This window comes from Mycetomoellerius zeteki, unplaced genomic scaffold (genome assembly GCF_001594055.1).
Source record: "Mycetomoellerius zeteki isolate Tzet28-1 unplaced genomic scaffold, Tzet1.0 scaffold517, whole genome shotgun sequence".
NCBI classification, from domain to species: Eukaryota; Metazoa; Arthropoda; class Insecta; order Hymenoptera; family Formicidae; genus Mycetomoellerius; species Mycetomoellerius zeteki.
Window position 1 is genome coordinate 536526 of NW_017257520.1, and position 20614 is coordinate 557139.

Here is a 20614-nt window from a genome sequence, read left to right on the forward strand (position 1 = left end):
GCTGATTTCGCTATCGGCGCGAATTCGTCTTCTCACTTCCGATTAAGAAAATAGGGTCAGTCGAGATAATGATGAGGTCAGTATACTGTTATCAAAGGAGTAATGGTAATCCAATCCTTTGAGTTAAATAACATTTTGTCATTTGTAACTTTCGCGTCTATTAAAATCAATGCATTTTTGTGCTGAAATCGCTTGTGTTAGTTACAAAATAAAAGTCTATGTTAATGTATACTTGATAATTAATAAATTAGATTTGAATCAAATTTAATAAAATTATTAAATTGTTTAATTGTTTAAAGCTAGGTTGTTCCACCTTTCGGTAAACTTCAGCTCACTGAAATGATGACTTATTATTTTGTTTATCCAATAGATAAATTATCACATAGTTTATCCAAAGATGGAATAACCCTAACTCCATTGTTTTAAAATTAGTTAAATTAACGATATATTGAATAGGAATTAATAGCGACCTATTGAAATGATTAAAAATAATTTAATTTTGGTACAATTTAACATTATGAATTTAACAAATGTAGAGGATATTGTGATATTGCTATCAATGCGTTCAATAATTTTGTACAAATAATCGACAGCTGTTGATCCGATCAACAAAAAGTAGCGGTTAACGTCCATTTTTACCAATGTAACTTTTGATCTCAGTTTTACTTTTTATCTTATTCTCTAATTTTAAGAATTAGAAAAAGATAAGGAGTAAATTAAAGCAAAATTAAAGTTAATCTACATTCGTAGAAATGGACATGAATCCATCCTAAAAAGTATCGGTGTCGATTTAATCATGAGTGTTAAATATAATGCTCACCGTGTTGTGATAAACATCAACATGCGGATTTAACACTATGTTGGTATTAAATTCGCATTGGATTGGTGTTAATATAAATACCAACGTGATGTAGTTTTAATATATTGGTGTTAAATCATTTAAACTATGATGTTAAGTCCACACCCATATTTTTTAGAGTATGTCCTGATCTTCATTGACTTCTTACGGGACATAACTTTTTTTTATTTGTAAGCTCAAAGATAAATCTAAGTAGACTCTAACGTCTGTAAGTTTTCCAATCAGCCAAATCTGCTTGAATAGAAAATGCAAAGCGTTTGCTGTATAACATAAATTTGATGCAGAATCTGTTATACCAGATTTATCAGATACTGGTGACAGAATATCATGAAATATAACAGAATTTGTTTAACATGAGTTGACAGCAAATCGGCGGCAGAAACTGAGCACAGAATCTGCGTTCGACAGATTCTGCTCGATTTCTGCCGCCAATCTGTTATCAAGTTATATCGACAGACTCTGCTAGTAGAATAAGAGTTTAATGCGAACACAGATGGATAGAATCTGCTGTATTTTTCTGACCAAATTTGTTTTCAATTTGTTAACGTTTTGCAGTCAGTTTGCTTAGGGTACATTCGAGGAGTTGTTATTAGCGCTATTTGTGTCGTTTCTATTTTTATTTTATATCTAATAAACGATATAGATAAAATGACACAAATAATACTAATAGCGTCTTCTGGAATGCACCCTTATTGTGTCGGACAGTGTGCGCGAAATGCACTGTTGAATTTATATAGTGTCAAATTTAATCTAAATTAAATCGCCACTATATATACATATATATACGAGAGTCGTCTGAAAAGTTTTGAGCCTAACATAGAAACAAGTAATTTTTCGGTCAAATTCAATTTTATTTTTTCACATAGTCTCCTTTTAAGTCGATACATTTTTTCCAGCGATGCTCCCATCTCTTCAATCCATTCAAATAATACTGAGCGTCTTGCTTTGCAAAATAGGCGTCTACGGATGCGATGACCTCGTTCGATGAAAATTTCTGTCCTCCGAGCCAAACTTTGAGCCTAGGAAACAGAAAAAAGCCCCCGCTGGGGGCCAGATCTGGTGAATACGGTGGATGGTCAATTAATTCGAACCGCAATTCGTGAATTTTTATCATGGCGACTGCTGATATTTGATTTTTTCCATTTTTACAAAAACATTGATGTTGACTGGCACAAACGACTATCAAACAACAACTAAGCGCCGGAAGTAGCTACAATTTTCGCAGGTATTTTTCAAAGTATGTACGATTATAGTACCAAAATTGTTTTGACGAGTAATGCCATCTTCATATTGAGGCTCAAAACTTTTCAGACGACCTATGTATATATATATATAATATATAGTCTTAAATTTAACCTAATTTGAACTGTTTAAACTCCATTGTTTTAAGTATAAAATTCCGATATATTGAGTAGGAGCAATGGCGACTCAAATTAAATTAATTTGACGCTATAAATTTAACAGTGTGTTTAATAATGCATCCATTTTTCCATTTCAGCGTTATCGCGCGATATTCCTAGTCGTGTCGTCACGGTGATGCCTCGAGACCTTCCGCGCGTGCGGCACGCGTCGTCGCGCGTCGCAAAATAGAGGCGCGCGGGAGAGTATTTCCAACCCGAGAGATCCTCGACCGGCGCGAGGCTGCGCCGAGCACGAAATTTACACTCGCGGGAGGCAAGGTCGAACAAATGAGGCGTCGCGTGCCGGACGACGACGCAAGGCGATCGGCAAGGATACCGATGACCGTTCGTTGCTGCGAAACGGCTGCGCGTGGGCCACAGTGAGAAGATGTCGCAGACCGCGGATGCCGAAAGCGAGACGGGCTCCATTTGCGACGAGGAACGCGTTCGTAAACTGTTCCAGGCATGCGACGGCGACGGCGATGGCTACATCGACAGGTGAGCGAAAATCATTCCGAAAAATACATCGAAGAAAGTATACTCTCTTATAAACAGGTATCGCTAAAAATTGGAGGTGTTGAAAAAAAATGTTGATAATATTAACACCAACACAAATTGTATAGATACCGCGTGCAGGTATCAAATTAACACCGATATTCTTTATAATACATTGATGCCTATTTTTCATCAATGTATAGATTAACTTTAATTTCGATTCAACTTATTCTTCATTTTTTTCTAATTCTTTATAGAAAAAGTGTTAAGCTGAGATTAAAGTTAATCTACATTAATGGAAACGAACATTAATCTGTAGGTATATGTGCAACGTTATCTCACATTTCGCTCTACGGGATCAAATAAATTCCGCTCGGCGAATCTTCGCGCGATAGCACAGTTAACGATGACTGGTATCGCGCGAAATGGAAAGAACTTGTTGACGAGACCGCGCCTGCCGCTGGTATGTACGTTTTAATTATTTCTTCAATTAATTAGAGCCATCCCTTCCCCCCCCCTCTCTCTCTCTCTCTCTCTCTCTCGCTCTCTCTCTCTCTCTCTCTCTCTCGCCTCTCTCACTTTCCTCGCTCTGTGGCGAATGAGCTCTGATTCTCGCGAGAATTGAACGAGAGACGACTGGCGCAGCATATTTCTTTTTGTTCTGCGTCAACTTTGGTGAGAGTACAAACTCGTCGGAATAATCAAGGCAATACAACGCGAGAGATAGAGAGAGAGAGAGAGAGAGAGAGAGAGAAATAATAAATTGGCGATAATTTACGAGGACAAGCATCTCTCGTAGAATAAACGCGGATCATAGACCATTTGGTAACCATACGTTTGCCGTACTGTTCTTTTTATTTTTTCAACTTGTGAGATCGAGTAAACATTTTCTCATTGCTTCATCGAATGGGCTGTCTGTTTCGTAAAAGTAACAATTTAGAAACAGTCTCTCTCTTTCTCTATCACTTTCTTTTTTTCTCTATTACTTTTTTCTCTATCACTTTTTTTTTCTCGTTTTCTCTCTCTTTGTTTGACAGTTACAAAATTCGGAAATACGTGATTTTTGCGAGCGGCTTTTAAATTAAATTTTGCTCTCGAGGACGTTCCGTTCCATTGGTCTATCCATTTTGTTCCTCGCTCGTCGTTTCCGTTATCGATGTCTCGATACGTTTTCCCGTTGTTTTTTCTTTTCGAGGAGGGTAGCCCGCTCGACGATGCTTTGATATTACGTTTCCAGCGCGACGTACACGTACGGCTCGTATCCTCATACGTGGAACTCGCGGCTGCCTTTTATTTCGCTTCGATGAAGCTAAAGGTGCACTTTTTACCGCCCTCGTCGAGCATTACGGTATATTGTCTCCTCCGCCCATCGCGGTTCGTAGATACGCAGGTTCCTGCCATAGGTAAACTTATGAAGATAAAATTACGTCTGTACGGTCCCTCTCTGTGCGTATTATACTTGTAATGTTTACACGGACTCCGTCCCGCGTACGCTGTAAACTGTGCAAACTACGTTTATATAATATATGTCAGAAGGCGGGTGAAAACTCCACCGGATAGATACTCCGTTTTTAATATTCCGTTTTTAATATTTTTAATCGCGCTTTTTCCACCAACTCATTTCTGTAAGTGAAACCGGAAACGATTCTTTATCATATAATATTGCGAGTAATGAATATTACAGAATATTGCGAATAATTTATAAATTAAATTTCGAAAGCTTCTCCCAATATTCTATAATATTCGTTATAGAATATTGGGAGAAGCTTTCGAAATTTAATTTATAAATTATTTAAGTATTGTATTGTGAGATACATATAGATATTTATATATTTTTATCTACAGATTTATAAATTTATTTAATTATTTGTGTTACAAAAGTGATTATTTACAAGAAAAGCCACTTGACTTTGATAATCCCATATAAATTATTGTTTTAAAAATTTGGAAACTATCGGCGCATTATGCAATAATATAGTAATAATAAAGTGTGCAAATTCCGTGAGCTAATTACCGTGAGCTAAAATCCAAGAAATTAAGTACTTATGCTCATCACTATAAATGGTTATTTATATTCTTAAACCTACACCATTGCTGATATAAAAAAAATGTGTGTCTATTATTTTTGACTGCTCTATAAATATATCAAGTTTCATCAAATTCGGCGAGTCACGGAAAGTTAGGTTCACTTGTCAGACCAAAGCAAGAACACGTTCCACGACCGAGTCGTCCAATAAGACTCTCTGCAAATCACGCGTAATGAGAAAAACCCATTAACCCATAGAAAATCAAATTAAAAATGCGCACGCTCGAAACAATGCATTAGCATGCCGTTTCGTACGCACTTTAATCTCGCGGACGAGATTTATCGTCGACGATCTAGTTTTACAAGTGTACGATAAAACGATGAGATCTTCGGAGAAATCTCCGCGGTGTGCAGCCGCTGTTAACAAATCTCGCGCGATTGTTCCGAGATTAATCCTTCGATTCGAGGACGCGGGCGGCATCTGCGAGATTGGAACGCAAGAGAATGATTTATCATTAACCGCTATTCCCTCGATAATAATTGCCTTTATGTCGTTAATTATCGCCCCGAGGGTAGTAACATCGATTCCTTAACGAGGAATAATTTATTGCGCGGCGGATACGCGTCGTAAGTGTTTTATAGCGATCACTCGGCCCAAGCGCGATTTCTCGTTTATTTATTATTGTTTTATTTCTTTTTAACTCCGCAAGCTGCGCGATGCGTAAAGCTCTAGTCCTCCGTGTACAAACGCGTTTTTAAGTGAGATTCGTCAAGTACTGAGGCAGCCGGAAGAACACCGCAGGGTGGAAGAGAGTGTGCGTTCCACAAACAAATTAAGAGAGCAAACCCGGCAGCCATCGTTTCTCTCCGCGTTAAAGAGAAGAACGGGACAATATTTCCCGACTTGTTGGTATTCATTACGGCGTACTTTCGTAACCTCGGTATATCTACGCTCTCGCTGTCACTGCAATGCTTTCCGCTGCACGTGATGCATATTTCGACTTTGCACATCGCACGCGTTCATCAGCTTTCCACGTGCACGTAATACTCTGAAATTTTATTCATTTTCTCTTTTCCCCAGTCTTATCTTTAATGACAGATTCTCACACTAATATAAGATGTTTCTTTGACCGTGAAAAATCAGTATTTAAAAAAAAATCGACAAAGAGAGAATTGTGATTTTATCTTTTTTATTAAAAACTATAAAATAAGTGTAAAATCTTTCAATCGATATTTCTAATTTTTGGATAGTGCAAAGTGTATACAAGCTGTGATATTCTATAATTTCTTACGTGTATTCCATCTACCTTCCTATATTAGTAAAATTTTTAATTTCGTTTCTATTACATTCTTATTAAAAATTAATATAAAATTTAGCATCATTTATATCTCCAAGATTTTTTTTTAATGTATTTCACATATTTTAATAATATTAATTTGAATTAGAAAAGACTTATTATCAAGTTTTAAGTTATTATTGGTTTATTACTTTTGATCACTATTGATTAATTTCGTTTTTCTTTAAACCATATTTAGAGTAATTATTAGAATTTTCTAATTAAAGCAATAAAAAATTTTTTGCATTAAGTTATGTGAACGTATCTTAGTGTTACATATTAATAATTTGTACAGTTTTTTGCCAATATATATTCCAGTGAATAAAATTCAGACAGTAAAAATCATTTACATATCATATGATTTTTTTCTACTCATTGAATTTTTCCGACCAACCTTGCGTCGACATTGGGAACCGGTGACCCAATTTTCCGGGGCGCAGCCTCGGTATTTCGCGTACGTCGTGAGAAGCAATTGTGTGCGTTTTCTTGACGCGGATCGACTGACAACAGCGGATAGGAGTTGAAGAGAAGCCGGGCGAAACGCGACGCGGAGGAAGAGTCGATTCCGTCGATGGCAAACCCTCTACGATATCCTGAGGGTTGGCCCGGCGGCGAGGGGGAGGCGCGCATTGCCCCTCCCCCCTCGCGTTTTATGGCAAGTGAGTCACACCACCACCATGATCGGCTTCTCTCTCCTCCTTCTCCCCCGCTTGTCGTTTTAGTCGTACCCACGACTGCTCGTTCGCGCAGTCAAGCCGGGTCTTTGCGCTTGCAGACTCGTTTATCGGCATTTCTCTCCCTCCATCTCTGATTCCACCTCCGCTTGTGTGCCCCTTTATTTTCCGTATCTTTCGTTCCCTCTTCTTCACTGCGGTTGATTTTCTTCTACCGTGTAAAATACAGTCGGCGAATATCGGTTGCAGCATCCTTGCAATGCAACGGATTTCCGTGAACGAAAGCAAGCGTAGTCGTAAACGTAAAATTCCACTCGCCGTTGCTCCGCTGGAATAATGCGGCGGAATAAAGGAGCGAAGTGATCGTTGCTCAAGTCGAAACCGCACATCCACAGATGTCGGTAATAAGTACGACTCCGATCATTTTTTCTCGTCCTCGCCCTCGCCTTTGTTCTCCATATAAACGATCTACCTTGAGAATAAACTTTCTACGCGATATAATTTTAAAAGCATTCTCTCTAGGGATAGTTTTGATTGCAGAAACAAGTTTCACCTGTTATACAGGAACAAAATGATTGGTTCCAAGAAATTCTTGAAATATAACGCAAAGCTGTCTCACTTTTCGAAATTTGAACGCCAGAATGATATCGCTTACTTAAAAAATGGCACAACTAAAAAAATGTAATTTTTTTTTAGTTATTATCATGAATGTGAGTTAGATAAACATTCTTCAATTATTAAAAATAGCTACCCGGAAAAAACAGTATGATTGGTCTACACAGAAATCTGGTAATGCCAACCAGATTAAATAGTAAAATATGGAGCAACTATTTATGTGGTTGTTTGAACCATAATAGAATGGTTAAGTTAAGTTATGTTGCAGCAATGACGGCATTTCACAATACATATTTTTAATTGTAAGCGTGGTGAGTCTCTTTTGCTTTTTGAAATTGTAACTTAATTTATAGCATGATGTAACAAGAAATTAATTCTTATTATTAATTTAATTTTTATTACATCATGCTTTATAATGTCACGATTGACGCAATTATACGGATATATATAACTTATCCATAGTAAATGATCCCCCAATCAAGTTTTGATTATCATAACCAGATCGCGCCTAATTACATTGATATAGTTGACACATCAAAGTAAATAATAAATCGTATCAACCATACACATAAAGATAACTAGGATGATATTTCTATATTGCTCACAACTAAATATTTTTAGTTATGCACTGAAAAAAAGATTGGCTGCTGCAGTAAATTAGATGATTAAATATGGCATAGCATTTTTAATTGGTTGCAGCAGCCAATTTTTGATTGTGTTAGCCTATCGAAATCCTATATTGAACTATATCTTTTTTTCCGTGTAATTTTAAAATTGTCACAACTCAGAAAGGTTGGTTAAAAAAAAAAAATCATCACCATTCAAAAAGTGGTTTTTAAAGGATTGTGAAATTAAAATAAATACCAAAAATATGATATTTAAAAATGTATTCATGTTAACAGTGTACTTTTTTTGCCGATATTATTTGATTAATCAATTTTCTGTCAAGTTAAAAAATACTTTTCCTCTTTTTGGGGGAAATTTAATTTTTTAATTGTCACTTTTGAAGTAGGAGAGCGATATGTCAATAATATATAGTTAAAACAAAAATCAAATAAAATATTAGAAAAATTTTTTTTAAATATTGAAAATACTTGACAAGCACCGATTGGACAAGAGTATCAGCTAGCGATAATAATTGTCCAACTTGTCCTTCGACGTACGAAATATTAGACTCATGAATGATTTGCGCGCGCGACGAGATCTCGTTGGCGGACGTTCTCGTTATAATTCCGAGATTCTCTTGACTGCGACGTGGCTGACGGAATAATAGATGCACCGGGCGATTTACCTTGCTGCTGAGGCTCCCAAGCTTGTTTGCACGCGATGGAGCGCGTAAGCATAGCGGGAAATTTCTCCCGAAAGAAATACTGCGAGAGAGATGAACCGGCGTTTTGTCATCCGAATCGATACGTCTCGACTCGTGCTCGGAGCTCTGAAAAAAGCGGCATTTACCGTCTTGATTTACATTGCATAAGAAGTAAAAAAGAGAAATGACCGTACAAATTAGAAAAAGATTGTATGCGTAACAATGATATATGCGTAGTACATAATATTATATACAAGGGATAGACAAAATAATGTCAACATTGCACTGAAAAAAAAGATTGACTGCTGCAGCAAATTAAATGGTTAAATATGGCATAGCATTTTTAATTGGTTGCAGCAGTCAATTTTTGGTTGTGTTAGCCTATCGAAATCCTATACTGACATTGCGGATAGACTAACGCAATCAAAAATTAACTGCTGCAGCCGATTAAAAATGCTATGCCATATTTAACCATCTAATTTGCTGCAGCAGTCAATCTTTTTTTTCCGTGTGGGAATAAATAAAATAAGTAAAGAAGGACTAAATACAATCGAGGCTAAATCTTGGTGTCTAATGATATTTATATATGTAAATTTTAAATACATCTTTCAATTATATGTATAAACTCGCATCGATTTATCGGACTTGAAACACATAAATTGAAGTTGAAATAATAAAATTATGGAAGTACCATTTGTCTTTAATATACAATACATAGATAAGGATAAACAACATTGTCTCTCCTTGTTGGAATATTAGAGAATGACGGTACTTGAATAATCACTAGTGCGAATATCATTCTTTTAGCAGAATATTTTCCAATTGAAGGGATGGGCGGAATAAAGGCACAATTCTATTTAGGCCCTTTTTCCAAGGCTTTTTCATATAATATTGATCGTAACAGAGAAGTATTGTAACATGTAACTTCTTAAAGACATTATGTAAATTCATTTGATACTTGTACTCATTTGTGTATAATAAAAAGTAGCAAGTTATTTGAATTTTTATTAAAATCAAGATTTTATAATTAGGCCTTTATTTCACCCATCCCCTCGATTACTTGTGACTTATGATATTGTAAGAGGAGCAATCTCTGCTTCCCACTCTGCTCTTTAGAGTGATTCAAAGTGACTCGACTTTCCGCTTGCGGGTCCTAAAATCCAACCGCCGATCAGAATCCTCAAACTACTCAAACGCAAACATGCGTTCTGTGGCAATTTCGTCGAAACCATTCCATGGTCGGGTTTTACACGCGATTCAGCACTTGTAATTTTGTTACGCACGGCCAGCTAGCGCCCGTCCAGCTCGTTCTTGCAGTCCTCCCATTTATTTCGCCTTGGTTCGACTTGTCCGCGATAAATCCCGAAATCGTCCCGACCGGTTATCGTTATTTACGCTTTCCCTTCTTCCGACCATCGGAATACACATCCCGCTTCGTTTACCGCTAGAAATTTTCGTTTTGTCGACCCGTCATCGACCGTCGTCGTCTCGCGGATTACAGAACTCGCGATATCGCGTGTGGCCTTCTCATATGTTCGTTATCGCATAGCTACGATCTAGAACTTAACTCTTAATACTATAATTTTCCGGTCTTTTATGCACACGATGAATCGTTCTGGATTGTGTCTGGATTAATTTTCATCATTTTTAGAAAGTATACAAAAATTATTGTGATTTTTATATATACTTTAACATCTTTAGAAAATAGTTGAGAGGCTGTGTATTAAAAAAAAAAGAAAGACAAGATAAAGACCATTATATATTTTATTTAACTATATGCTTCCAGTATTTCAAACTTCAAAGAAAAGAAATGCGCAGAACAAATAACTGAAATAATCCGTTGTTAATTTAATAAAGATGCTTAATAAAGATACTTATAATATATAATAAAGACGAGAAATTAATTTCGCTTGTGACGCTTAATAATAATTGGATTAACACGATATGGCTTACAGTCGAAGGCTATACAGTCGAAGGCCTACTTATCTTATGTGTTACAAACGATAAGAGCATCTTTTTTCTAAGAGAATATCTTACTATCGTGAATAATTCGTCATTTCGTCCGATGAATAAAACATTTCTTCGGGAGGTGTCATCGGAAATAGAACGCCAATTGCACGTTTTAGGGAGGCGAGGCAGACCTTCGCGTTAAACGAATTATTTTCGGAGCCAATGCCGCCGCTGTAAATTTGATAAACCTTTCCGATCAATACGCCGATATCGCGCAGCCCCGGCGACGTCAAGGTCCTGCGTCTCTCTCGTCGCTGCTGCGAATTATTAATACCAGTCGGATTCCGAAATCGACTGCATTATCAGCGATCGCGCCGCTCAAATTGACGACCATGACTTCCAGCGGCGTGTGAGAAGCGATCTCTCCCGTCACAGGAAGATCGTATTTTTATTGGCGGGGGCTGGTAAGGACATCCGGAGAGTCTCGTTTGGAACGGTAGTCCTTCCCTCAATCGGAGTAACATGATTTCTCGCTAATTACCGCGAAATCTAAATCTCTTGAAAGAGCGCTAACAAAGCGACAGGCGTTAAAAGGGGGAGATGAAGCGCGATGAGTTTGCCGAAGCGCATGGAGAGCACTCTTCTCATTTAAAAACGACGTTTGTAACATCTCCCTTTCCTCTCCCCTCGCTTTCTCTGTTCTTCCTCTTTCATCTTTTCCTTATTTTACCTTCCTTCTTTTCGATTTTTCTCTTTTTGATTTTAGACAGTAAAAAAACATTTTATAATTGTGTTAAAACCAGTTTTTGTTAAAATTTTTTTATTAACTTTTTAATATACATTTGAAGATTAATTTAATAAAATGTGATTTTGTTATTTTGCATTTAGTCGATATTCATATATTTCTTAGTGTTAAAATAACACAATTTATAAGTAAGTGAATAAATAACAAAAATAATGTAGTTTTAAAACGTGAATTTTAAGATAAATAAATAAAAGGTACATATATGTTAACATGTTAAATGTTAATTTTACTAAAAAAATATTTCCACTATTTGCTTTAAACACAAATTGTCAGTTTTACATTTTGTGTTAATTTTTTACATAATATTTGTGTTACTTCCTAATATATTCATCTTGTGTTAAATTGACATAAAAATTTGGGTAGACCGTTCCAGACATGAAATGTGTTAGTAACACAAATTTTCCGACTGTGTAGTGACGATCGCAGACAACTTCAACGAGGCGAGAACTCGCTATTTTAAAGAGAGGATTAGCCGAATCGACAGTGTAGAATTATTTCAATAACAGACTTCGATGAGAGGTTGCATTTCGATGAAATAGAGAGAACGAGACATTTACAATGGGGTAGCGACATCAACTCTTCGATGTGCACGCGAGTTCTCTTGAAAGCATTCTAGCTGGCTCCAGTTGTGTTTCCCTTTTTTATTGTCTGGGCGCGCTTTTGCGCTGGTACATCTTACATATCTCCCGCATTGCTTAAATAACTTCCTTTACTTTAATAAAAAGATATCTTGTTCCTCTTATTCCAAGAAAGAATGATATTGCACACACACAGCGTTTCGCTGAAGTACCTAAAAATTATACAGATCTGAAAATAATTTTGTTGTATCATAAAAATAATTATATAGGACGCTCAAGCTGGTTGCTAAAGTCTATTAAAACTTTTTTGTAGCATTGCTCATCATGTTTGAGCGTCCTATAAAATTATTTTCAAATTTGTCTATAACTAAATTTTAGAAATTTTTAGATATTTCTGCACTGAAAAAAAGATTGGCTGCTGCAGCAAATTAGATGGTAAAATATGGCATAGTATTTTTAATTGGCTGCAGCTGCAGCAGCCAATCTTTTTTTTTCAGTGTGCAAAACCATTCTTTCCGTATTATCTATCAAATCTATTTGTCTTTTTATTTTTACATTTATTTCTATCACAATTTTATCAAATTCAAGAGATAGAATTTAATAAAGAGATAATCGATCGCATAACCTCGACCTGTAGTAGGATTTTAACGCGAAGGTCGTAAAGAGCCCTTCGAATTCTTCGGAGAGATTCCGAAGGACGGGCGTGACGCGATAGGAAACTAATCATGTTTTCTGCGCGTGGAAATATGTATATAGGTTATGTGGGAAGTTTTCCTGCAAATGTCTCACGATGGAACAATGATCGCGATATCAGGTAGGTTCAGTCTTCGATACAGTCAGGTTCGAGAGGAAACATCATCGGAGAAATCTTGGCCATCGTGCAGTAGCATCAGTTTCACATTTCCCAACAATGGACGCTTATTGGTCCGTTACGGTACATTACTCGTCAGCTTTTAAAATGCGAACATGAGACTCGCTTTCTCCGACAAAAAGAAGTTCGTCGAGAGCTGTATAATCCGAAAGAATAATCTGTAACTCTCTAAAACTCTGTAGGGATAGATCCAGAAATCTGTCAACAATATTATAATTAAGACGTTAATCTTCTAGAAATGATATCAAAATCTGTAACACAGTTACTGATGCTGGATCTTTAAGATTCTTTGAATGTATGTTAAATAAAAGTTATTAAAAGCACTAACTAATTTCAAGTTAACAAAAAGCACTAATTAATTTTAAGGAATTAGAATGAGGTAACTCGTATAAAAAAAAAAGAATGAATACACTAAGTATATTTTAATAAAAATAAGTCTACTTTGTAGATAACGCGCGCGTTAACTTTGTATAACATAAAGAAAATTTAATTGTTTAATATTTTTGACAAAGAGATTTATAATTAAGTGGATTGAATAGACCCACCGTTAGCTTTGAAGAGTTAATGTCATACAAAGGTGATATTCTCTACAGTTTCCGTCCTTCGATATTTTTCATTTCCCTGATTTCTTTTATTCGAGCGCTTTGAACTGCCTCGTCTCTTTCACTTTTTGTCTCTCTCTCTGCGCGCACGCTCTGTTTCACGAGTCCTGATTAAAAGTAAAGGCAGGAAAGAGAATTCCCCGGATCGAAAAACGGGTGAGGACCATAACGAGATCACCGCGTCACACAGGTCGAGGGGCGAAATTGAGTTTTGATCCAATCGCACGTCGTGGGTAATATCGACACAAGCGTGTGTATGTCCTCAGCATTTTCTTCGAGGTCTTTCGGAAAGTCCTTTGGACGACGTCCTTCTCCGATAATTTCAATCCATCAGTATGTGTGAGGTGTAGGCCTTCGATTTTCGCTTTCCTTTCGGTCTCCACGCCGCGCTTCTCCCGATGTCCCGGAATATTTAATACCCGTTCCTACTATATATAATATACTATAGATTAACTTTAATTTTGATTCAATTTATCCTTCATCTTTTTTTACACAGAAAGGACGATTTTGCGGAATCTATTTAAAAATTCAAGATACAGGTCTGAAAATAATTTTGTTTGGACCATGAAAATAATTATATAAAACGCTTAACTGCAAAGATTAAGAGAATGTCAAAACTTTTTGCAGCATTACCATGCTTGAGATTCCTATGTTATTTATAATTAGTTTGATAGTCTAATAAAATTATTTTCAGATCTATATCTAAATTTTTAGATACTTCAGTAAATTCGTTCTTTCCGTATAGTTCTAAAAACTAAAAAAGGATGAAGAGTAAAGTCGAAATTAAAATTAATCTAAATTGGTAGAAATGGCCGTTCGTCCAAAGTCTTTTTCTGCTCTTAAGCATTCAATATTTAACGAGATCGCAAAGCGTATGCGGAGACTCGTTTGACTCGATGCCTCGCGCGCGATGGACGCGAACAGTGTAAATGTGAAATTAAACAAGTCGTTAAATTCACTTTTCTCGCCGAGCTGGCAAACACACCGACGCCGATGATAAACCACGTATTACAACGCGATCGTTTCCCACATGGTAGCATATTTATCGCACGGTCTCTCCAGCGTCGAAGTGCCGTTTAATTGCCGCCGCGTGTAAATACGCGACGCGTATCCATTTATTTCGAGATAACGCTCGAATAAATTAATACATTGCGATAGAAAACACGGTTCGTGTGTACGTCCATTACTTATACATTACTCCCACATGTACCTACTTTCCTGTTTTATAATTATTTTTAAGAAAAAATATTTAAAATACTCGATCACAAAAAATTGCTGTCTTTTAATTCTTTTTTCTTATGAAGGATTAAAAGAGAGAGAGAGAATAGTAAGCGTACAATTTTAATCTTCGAGAATCGAGGGTAAATTTTAATTGAAAAGGGCGATTTAATAAAAATACGAGAGGTTTAACTCATAGATAAAAATACTCGAGAGTTTTCCCGCTTGTTCGCATACAAATGATTTCTTCACGAGATGCAGAAAGGCCATCCGCAAATAGAGAGAAAAAGAAAGAGAGAGAGAGAGATGCATATACTTTTAAAATAAACTCACGTGTCCGGTGTAAAACCGCAAATGCGGCGCCCGCGAACGGGATGGGACGAGCGACACGCATCGCGATGGATTAAGTTGCGTTCGTTCTTCATGCTGACGATGAGATAGATAGGCTAGAATATATTCCTTTTCTCCCGTCTCTGCCTTTTTTCACCTCTCGAACCGCAGCGCGGAATGCATTTATTCGCGCGTCGCAGTGGCACTCGACGCGCGGCCGGCGCGGCGTCGCGCGATCCGCTCCGTTCTGTTCCGTAGATTTGGTATTGCTCGTAATGTGAAATCTCTCGCAAGAATCCGTAGAATCTGTCAAAGTTTATCGCGAGCGAAACCCGAAATTGTAAAAGACTGTTCATTTCTATCAATTTAATCTTCATCTCGGTTTAATTTACTCTTTATCTATTTTTTTCCGAGTTTTAGAATTAAAATAGGATAAATAAAAAGCAGCCCCGGCCGAGGTAACATTTTTGCAATAAAGTTATTTACATGTTTGAAGCATCATATTGATATCTTTTAAGATGCCTATGAGCATTAATATTATTAAATTGTTGGTCAATTTAATTTGTAATATTACTGCTCTAATTCTGTTAAGATTGCATTTCAAGACTGAAAATTAAATTCAGCTCGCAGTTTGCAGCATTGGCTATATAGTATATAAATTAACATGAAATTATTTGAGCATTAAAGATCCAGTTTGATGGTTTAGAGCCTTTATTTCTAATTTGAAAGATAAAATTAAATTAAATCGTGATTAATTAAAATATAGATTAATTAAAAATTAATCTATATTGATAGAAACGAATATTAGTCCTAAAGCTTAGAATATCGAATTGTATATTTGCCATCCGCGTTATCTCTTTTTCTGCTTCTGTCATGCTAAAGCACTCTCAAGATTACTACTTTGATTAGAAATCCGATAGGTGGTTATTTCGCGTCGATACGCATGTCTCGTCATAGAACCGCGACTTCTCGTTGCGACGCAGGCTCAAAGTGAATCGAAAGTAAACGGTTGTCGGTGGCGCGTGCAAGAGGAGGAACTACAAGAGGGAGAAGCGAGGGAGGATGCAGTCGCTAAAACTTTGGGAAACGAGAACTCTGGAGAGACTGTCCCGACGTAGACGCGGACGCAGTCGAGTGTCACGATGGTACATACGAGACATGGATCCGCCCTAAACTTGCGTTCTCTCTCTCTCTCTCTCTCTCTCTCTCTCTCTTTCTCTCTTTCCGCCTGTCTGTCTATTAATAACCGCGGACGAATGAACCTGCCGACTAATGATCCTGACATCGCGTTTTGTGGGTGTGCCTTTGAATACTTTACTGAATATTTTGTGTCGAGTAAAGTCGTAGACTTTCATCAATAATGATTGATATATCGTCTTTCCTCCAGATTTTCTCCGAGGTTTTGCATGGAAAAAGAATTACATTTACTTAGACAAAAAACGTAGTGGTGATAACAATATAAGACATATAACTAAAGAAAACAAGTGTAACTGTAACTTCGTTACAAGTGACGAGTCACTTCCTAACCCTGGTGATTCCTTCGTTCGAGAGCTCGGAGTAAATTTCTAGCATTGTGGACACAAGACTTTAGAAGAAGTAGAAACTGTGTAATAATGCGGCGTCTAAAGAACTCTAGAACGTTGGAATACGACTCCGACGTCGATTAAAATTAACAGTCCGGTCGATGACGTTCGTTAGCGTAATCCGTGCGTCAATTGCGTCGCAGTGGAACACGCGTAGGATTCGCTCGAGTGCAACGTCCGCGAGTATCGGTCGAGCTTTCAATAGAGCTTTCGTGCCGCCGGAAGCAGGCCTGCGCCGACGACGACGACGACGCTATACGTAATCCATTAATATCGCGCCCGCGATGGACGTCGCGGCGCGCGGGAAGGGATGGTAATTAATGCGTGACGTTTAATTCGCGACGACCGTGCCTAAACCGGCGACACCATTGTTTCGACGAGATGAGAGATAGAGACGAATATTCTGTTCTCAGAATTGGCTGTGATAGTCGCGCGCGTGCGCCCCATAGAAGGGCGTCCGATACCCGCAGCTGTCTGTGGGAAAAATAAAAGAAAACTGGCGGAAACCAATAGATGGTCATCCGTGAGAAGTGCGGGAGCTTGGCGGTTCGGTTCAATCGATTTTAACAATACTCACACAGTACACAATCCTTTTGAAGCGGAGTTGGCAAAATTCCATATCTTTTGGCTAAAGTCCAGCAATTGGAAACCGGCAATTGAAAATTTATTTTCCAGAAAAAAACCGACAAAATTGATCTCTTCATGTTAAAAACAATAAAGTAAATAGAAAATCTCTTTATCGACATTCTAATTCATACTTCGGCGTCAATTGAAATTGTTTTCCAATTTAACCTTTATCCAAAATAAAATTTACAATAGATTAGAAATCGACGTAACAATTAGTAAACTAGCTTTTTGTCATAAGATATTGTATGGTAAACGGCGGACTAGATCTATGTCGATAAAAATTTTAGATTTTGTTATTATTATGTTTCTTTCATCAAATTAGAAATTAATATAAAATTTAGAAACATTTATATACGTATTTACGTCTTTAACATTTCTGTTTTAAAAATATAGTTTACATATTTGAATTAAAAAAGACTTCATTATATAAGTGTGTTTTATTATTATAGGTTCGTTATTATTGGTTTATTTCGTTTTTCCTTAAATCAGTATGATTTATAATACTAACTAAAGCAAAAGTATATATCTTTTTGCATAAAGTATCCACAATTTTTGTCAGTTTATTGCATTGGATAACATCCAGTAAAATTTGAAATTTACCATGATTTTTACTATGCACTCGCTGGATTTTTCCAGTCTATTCTAAGTATTTATTGTAATTTACACAATTATAGTTGATATATCCGGTAGACCCTTTACTTATACGTCACTTAGATATATCTTCTTAGGTCAGGATCCAGATTATTCGTATCGCAAATAATTAACAATCCCGTGATTTCTCGAATCGCGACGTTAGCGCCAATGACTGTCGCAGCTTTCGCGTCTGGAACGCGCGACGAAAATGCGAAAGGACGAGGCCGGCTGCAGGTTTAACGATTTTCCAGGGATATCTCCGTAGCGGCAGACGGCTGTAACTGATGCATCTTTAATATTGTCCTGTCGACCTGGCTCGCCGGAGAATAGCTACGGTGCGGTGGTCCGCCGCGATTCTCATCCAGCGTTTGTTCGCGTGACGCGCCCATCGCGCGAATTCGCTCTCCTCATCGAGCCGCGGTGTCGCCGTCGCGACCGATAATCAAGAGTGACGGGCCTGCTCTCGTCCTTCCATCCAGTTAGACAATTATTTGAGCATCGTAATAGACGGGAGAGGAGCGCGACCGACGAGAATGATGTGACAAGCACCGGCGCCCCGTAGCCGTCCCTTTTAATTAAATGAAATCTCGACGGTATCGTTAAAATGAGAGCATCTTAGAGCTCACGGGATAGAGCGATTTTGTTGTAAATCCGTTTGCTGTGTACACGTCGGGCGATTGTCATTGTCGACTGAGTCGGGGAAAAAGTCTGCTCGTTGATCTCCATAATGGATTATTAAATATACTCTCCTTCGGATATATATATATGTATAAGCTATCGATAGGACGACTTGGACTCGGGTCGTCGTGCGACGAATGCGTCTTTCTACTTTTAACTGTTTCGTACCTCATCTTCCGCGTTGTGACTCCGTCTGACGCATGAATTATTCACGAGATGAATTATTCATAGAAAGAGAGTACTTAGTCTTCATAATACATATTCCGCTTAATATGCGATACGACCAACGATTTATTATTTGCGATTTGCGTTAAGTGGTCGCGACTCCGCGCGATTGGAAAAATTTCTCGCTGACGGACCAAGTTCCCTTTAAACGAAACTCTTAATAATAATGAGATTTTTAATGTTGGTTGCTCCAGTTATATTATCTTTCATTTGAAGTAATATAACTGAGCTGTCACAAAAAATCTCGATATTATTAAAAAATAATTTATGTGTCTCAAGATACAATATGTGTCCCTAAATACTACAGTGTATTTAGTACCTAAATACTAAGAAATATTAAGTATCAATTTAACACAAAATATTGATAACAATCATATTATGTTAACACTCTAATATATTAAAAATATAACAAAAACTATTTTTAATAAATACAAAGTGTTTTTTTACGATATATCGCCGAGACATTTGACGTAAGCGTTTCACTGCTAACGGCATCCCCTTGCTTTCTGAATTTTCAGCCAGGACCTATTGACGGTGTGCCGGGAATTAAACCTCGAGAATTCGGTAGAGGAATTGATGCGGGAATTGGGCGCGGACGAGCACGGTCGCATTTCCTATCAAGAGTTCCTTAGGCGACGTCTGGCTCTGCGACCGGAAATCGAGGCGCTTAGGGCTGGCAAACGACGGAGCAGTCCACATCACACCCACACGCCAGAATACCTGCCTACCAGCAGCGACAATAGTCTCGGTAAGAATTGTACAAATCGCTCGAATTTCCGCGACAAGTCCTTCCATTCAACGACGATAAATTACCTTGACTGAGGAGAACCGGAAAGCTTCGCGCGAGTAATAAACACCGCATTCTCGTTCGCCGATTCTGAAAACATAGACGATGTTTGTTCAACGAAACACAACCATAGGATATCGCGCGTCGGACAATGTATCGCGATCTAGCGTGTTACGTGCACGCGTGGAAATAGAGCGCGAGCTATCCGCTCGAAATTGATGATTGATGGAACAATGAATACGGGACGATCACGGAAATACTGCAACGGCATTTGTAATATCCCGAACGAGCGGATCGCATGCAACTGGATACGATACGCGAGATCGATGAACGAATTGAAATTGACGACTTTTAGGATATTGTACGTTGCCACGCACGTTTCCGTTTGTCACTATTCGTGTACAACCGTGAATCTTCATTGAACGATAACCGTAAAAAAATTGTAAAAAAACAATTCACGATTGTCACTTTTTTAATTATTTTATGCTACTATAAATTAGAAACTTGCGCGCTATTATTTCTTTCAAATAATTGAAACACTTTCATTAAGTATCTCAAAGTATTACCAAAAATATAAAAATTTCATACATTATTTTCTTATTACGTCTAAATATTTGTGTAAAATTTTAGTAGAATTCTTCTATTAGTTTAAAAGTTATTTAATTTTTTGTTTGCTTAATTTTTATGTAAAATTGCGTTTTATAATACTTATTTGCAAATTTGATGAAAAAATAGCATTACGAATTACGAGGGTCGTCTGAAAAGTTTTGAGCCTAACATAGAAACAAGTAATTTTTCGGTCAAATTCAATTTTATTTTTCCACATAGTCTCCTTTTAAGTCGATACATTTTTTCCAGCGATGCTCCCACCCCTTTAATCCATTCAAATAATACTGAGTGTCTTGCTTTACAAAATAGGCGTCTACGAATGCGATGACCTCCTCGTTCGATGAAAATTTCTGTCCTCCGAGCCAAACTTTGAGCCTAGAAAACAGAAAAAAGTCGCTGGGGG

General features: G+C 37.3%; 1 protein-coding gene across 2 annotated transcripts in view; it reads left to right on the forward strand.

The window, feature by feature from the left end:
- Window positions 1–20614, forward strand: part of LOC108727656 (colorectal mutant cancer protein) — a 73611-nt gene continuing 52997 nt past the window's right edge. For both annotated transcript variants that reach the window (XM_018455844.1, XM_018455845.1), the window contains exons 1-3: window positions 1–76; window positions 2358–2757; window positions 19334–19563. In XM_018455844.1, the coding sequence (XP_018311346.1) occupies window positions 2648–2757; window positions 19334–19563 (340 nt within the window). In that variant the 5' untranslated portion in view covers window positions 1–76; window positions 2358–2647. The remainder of the gene's footprint in view (window positions 77–2357; window positions 2758–19333; window positions 19564–20614) is intronic.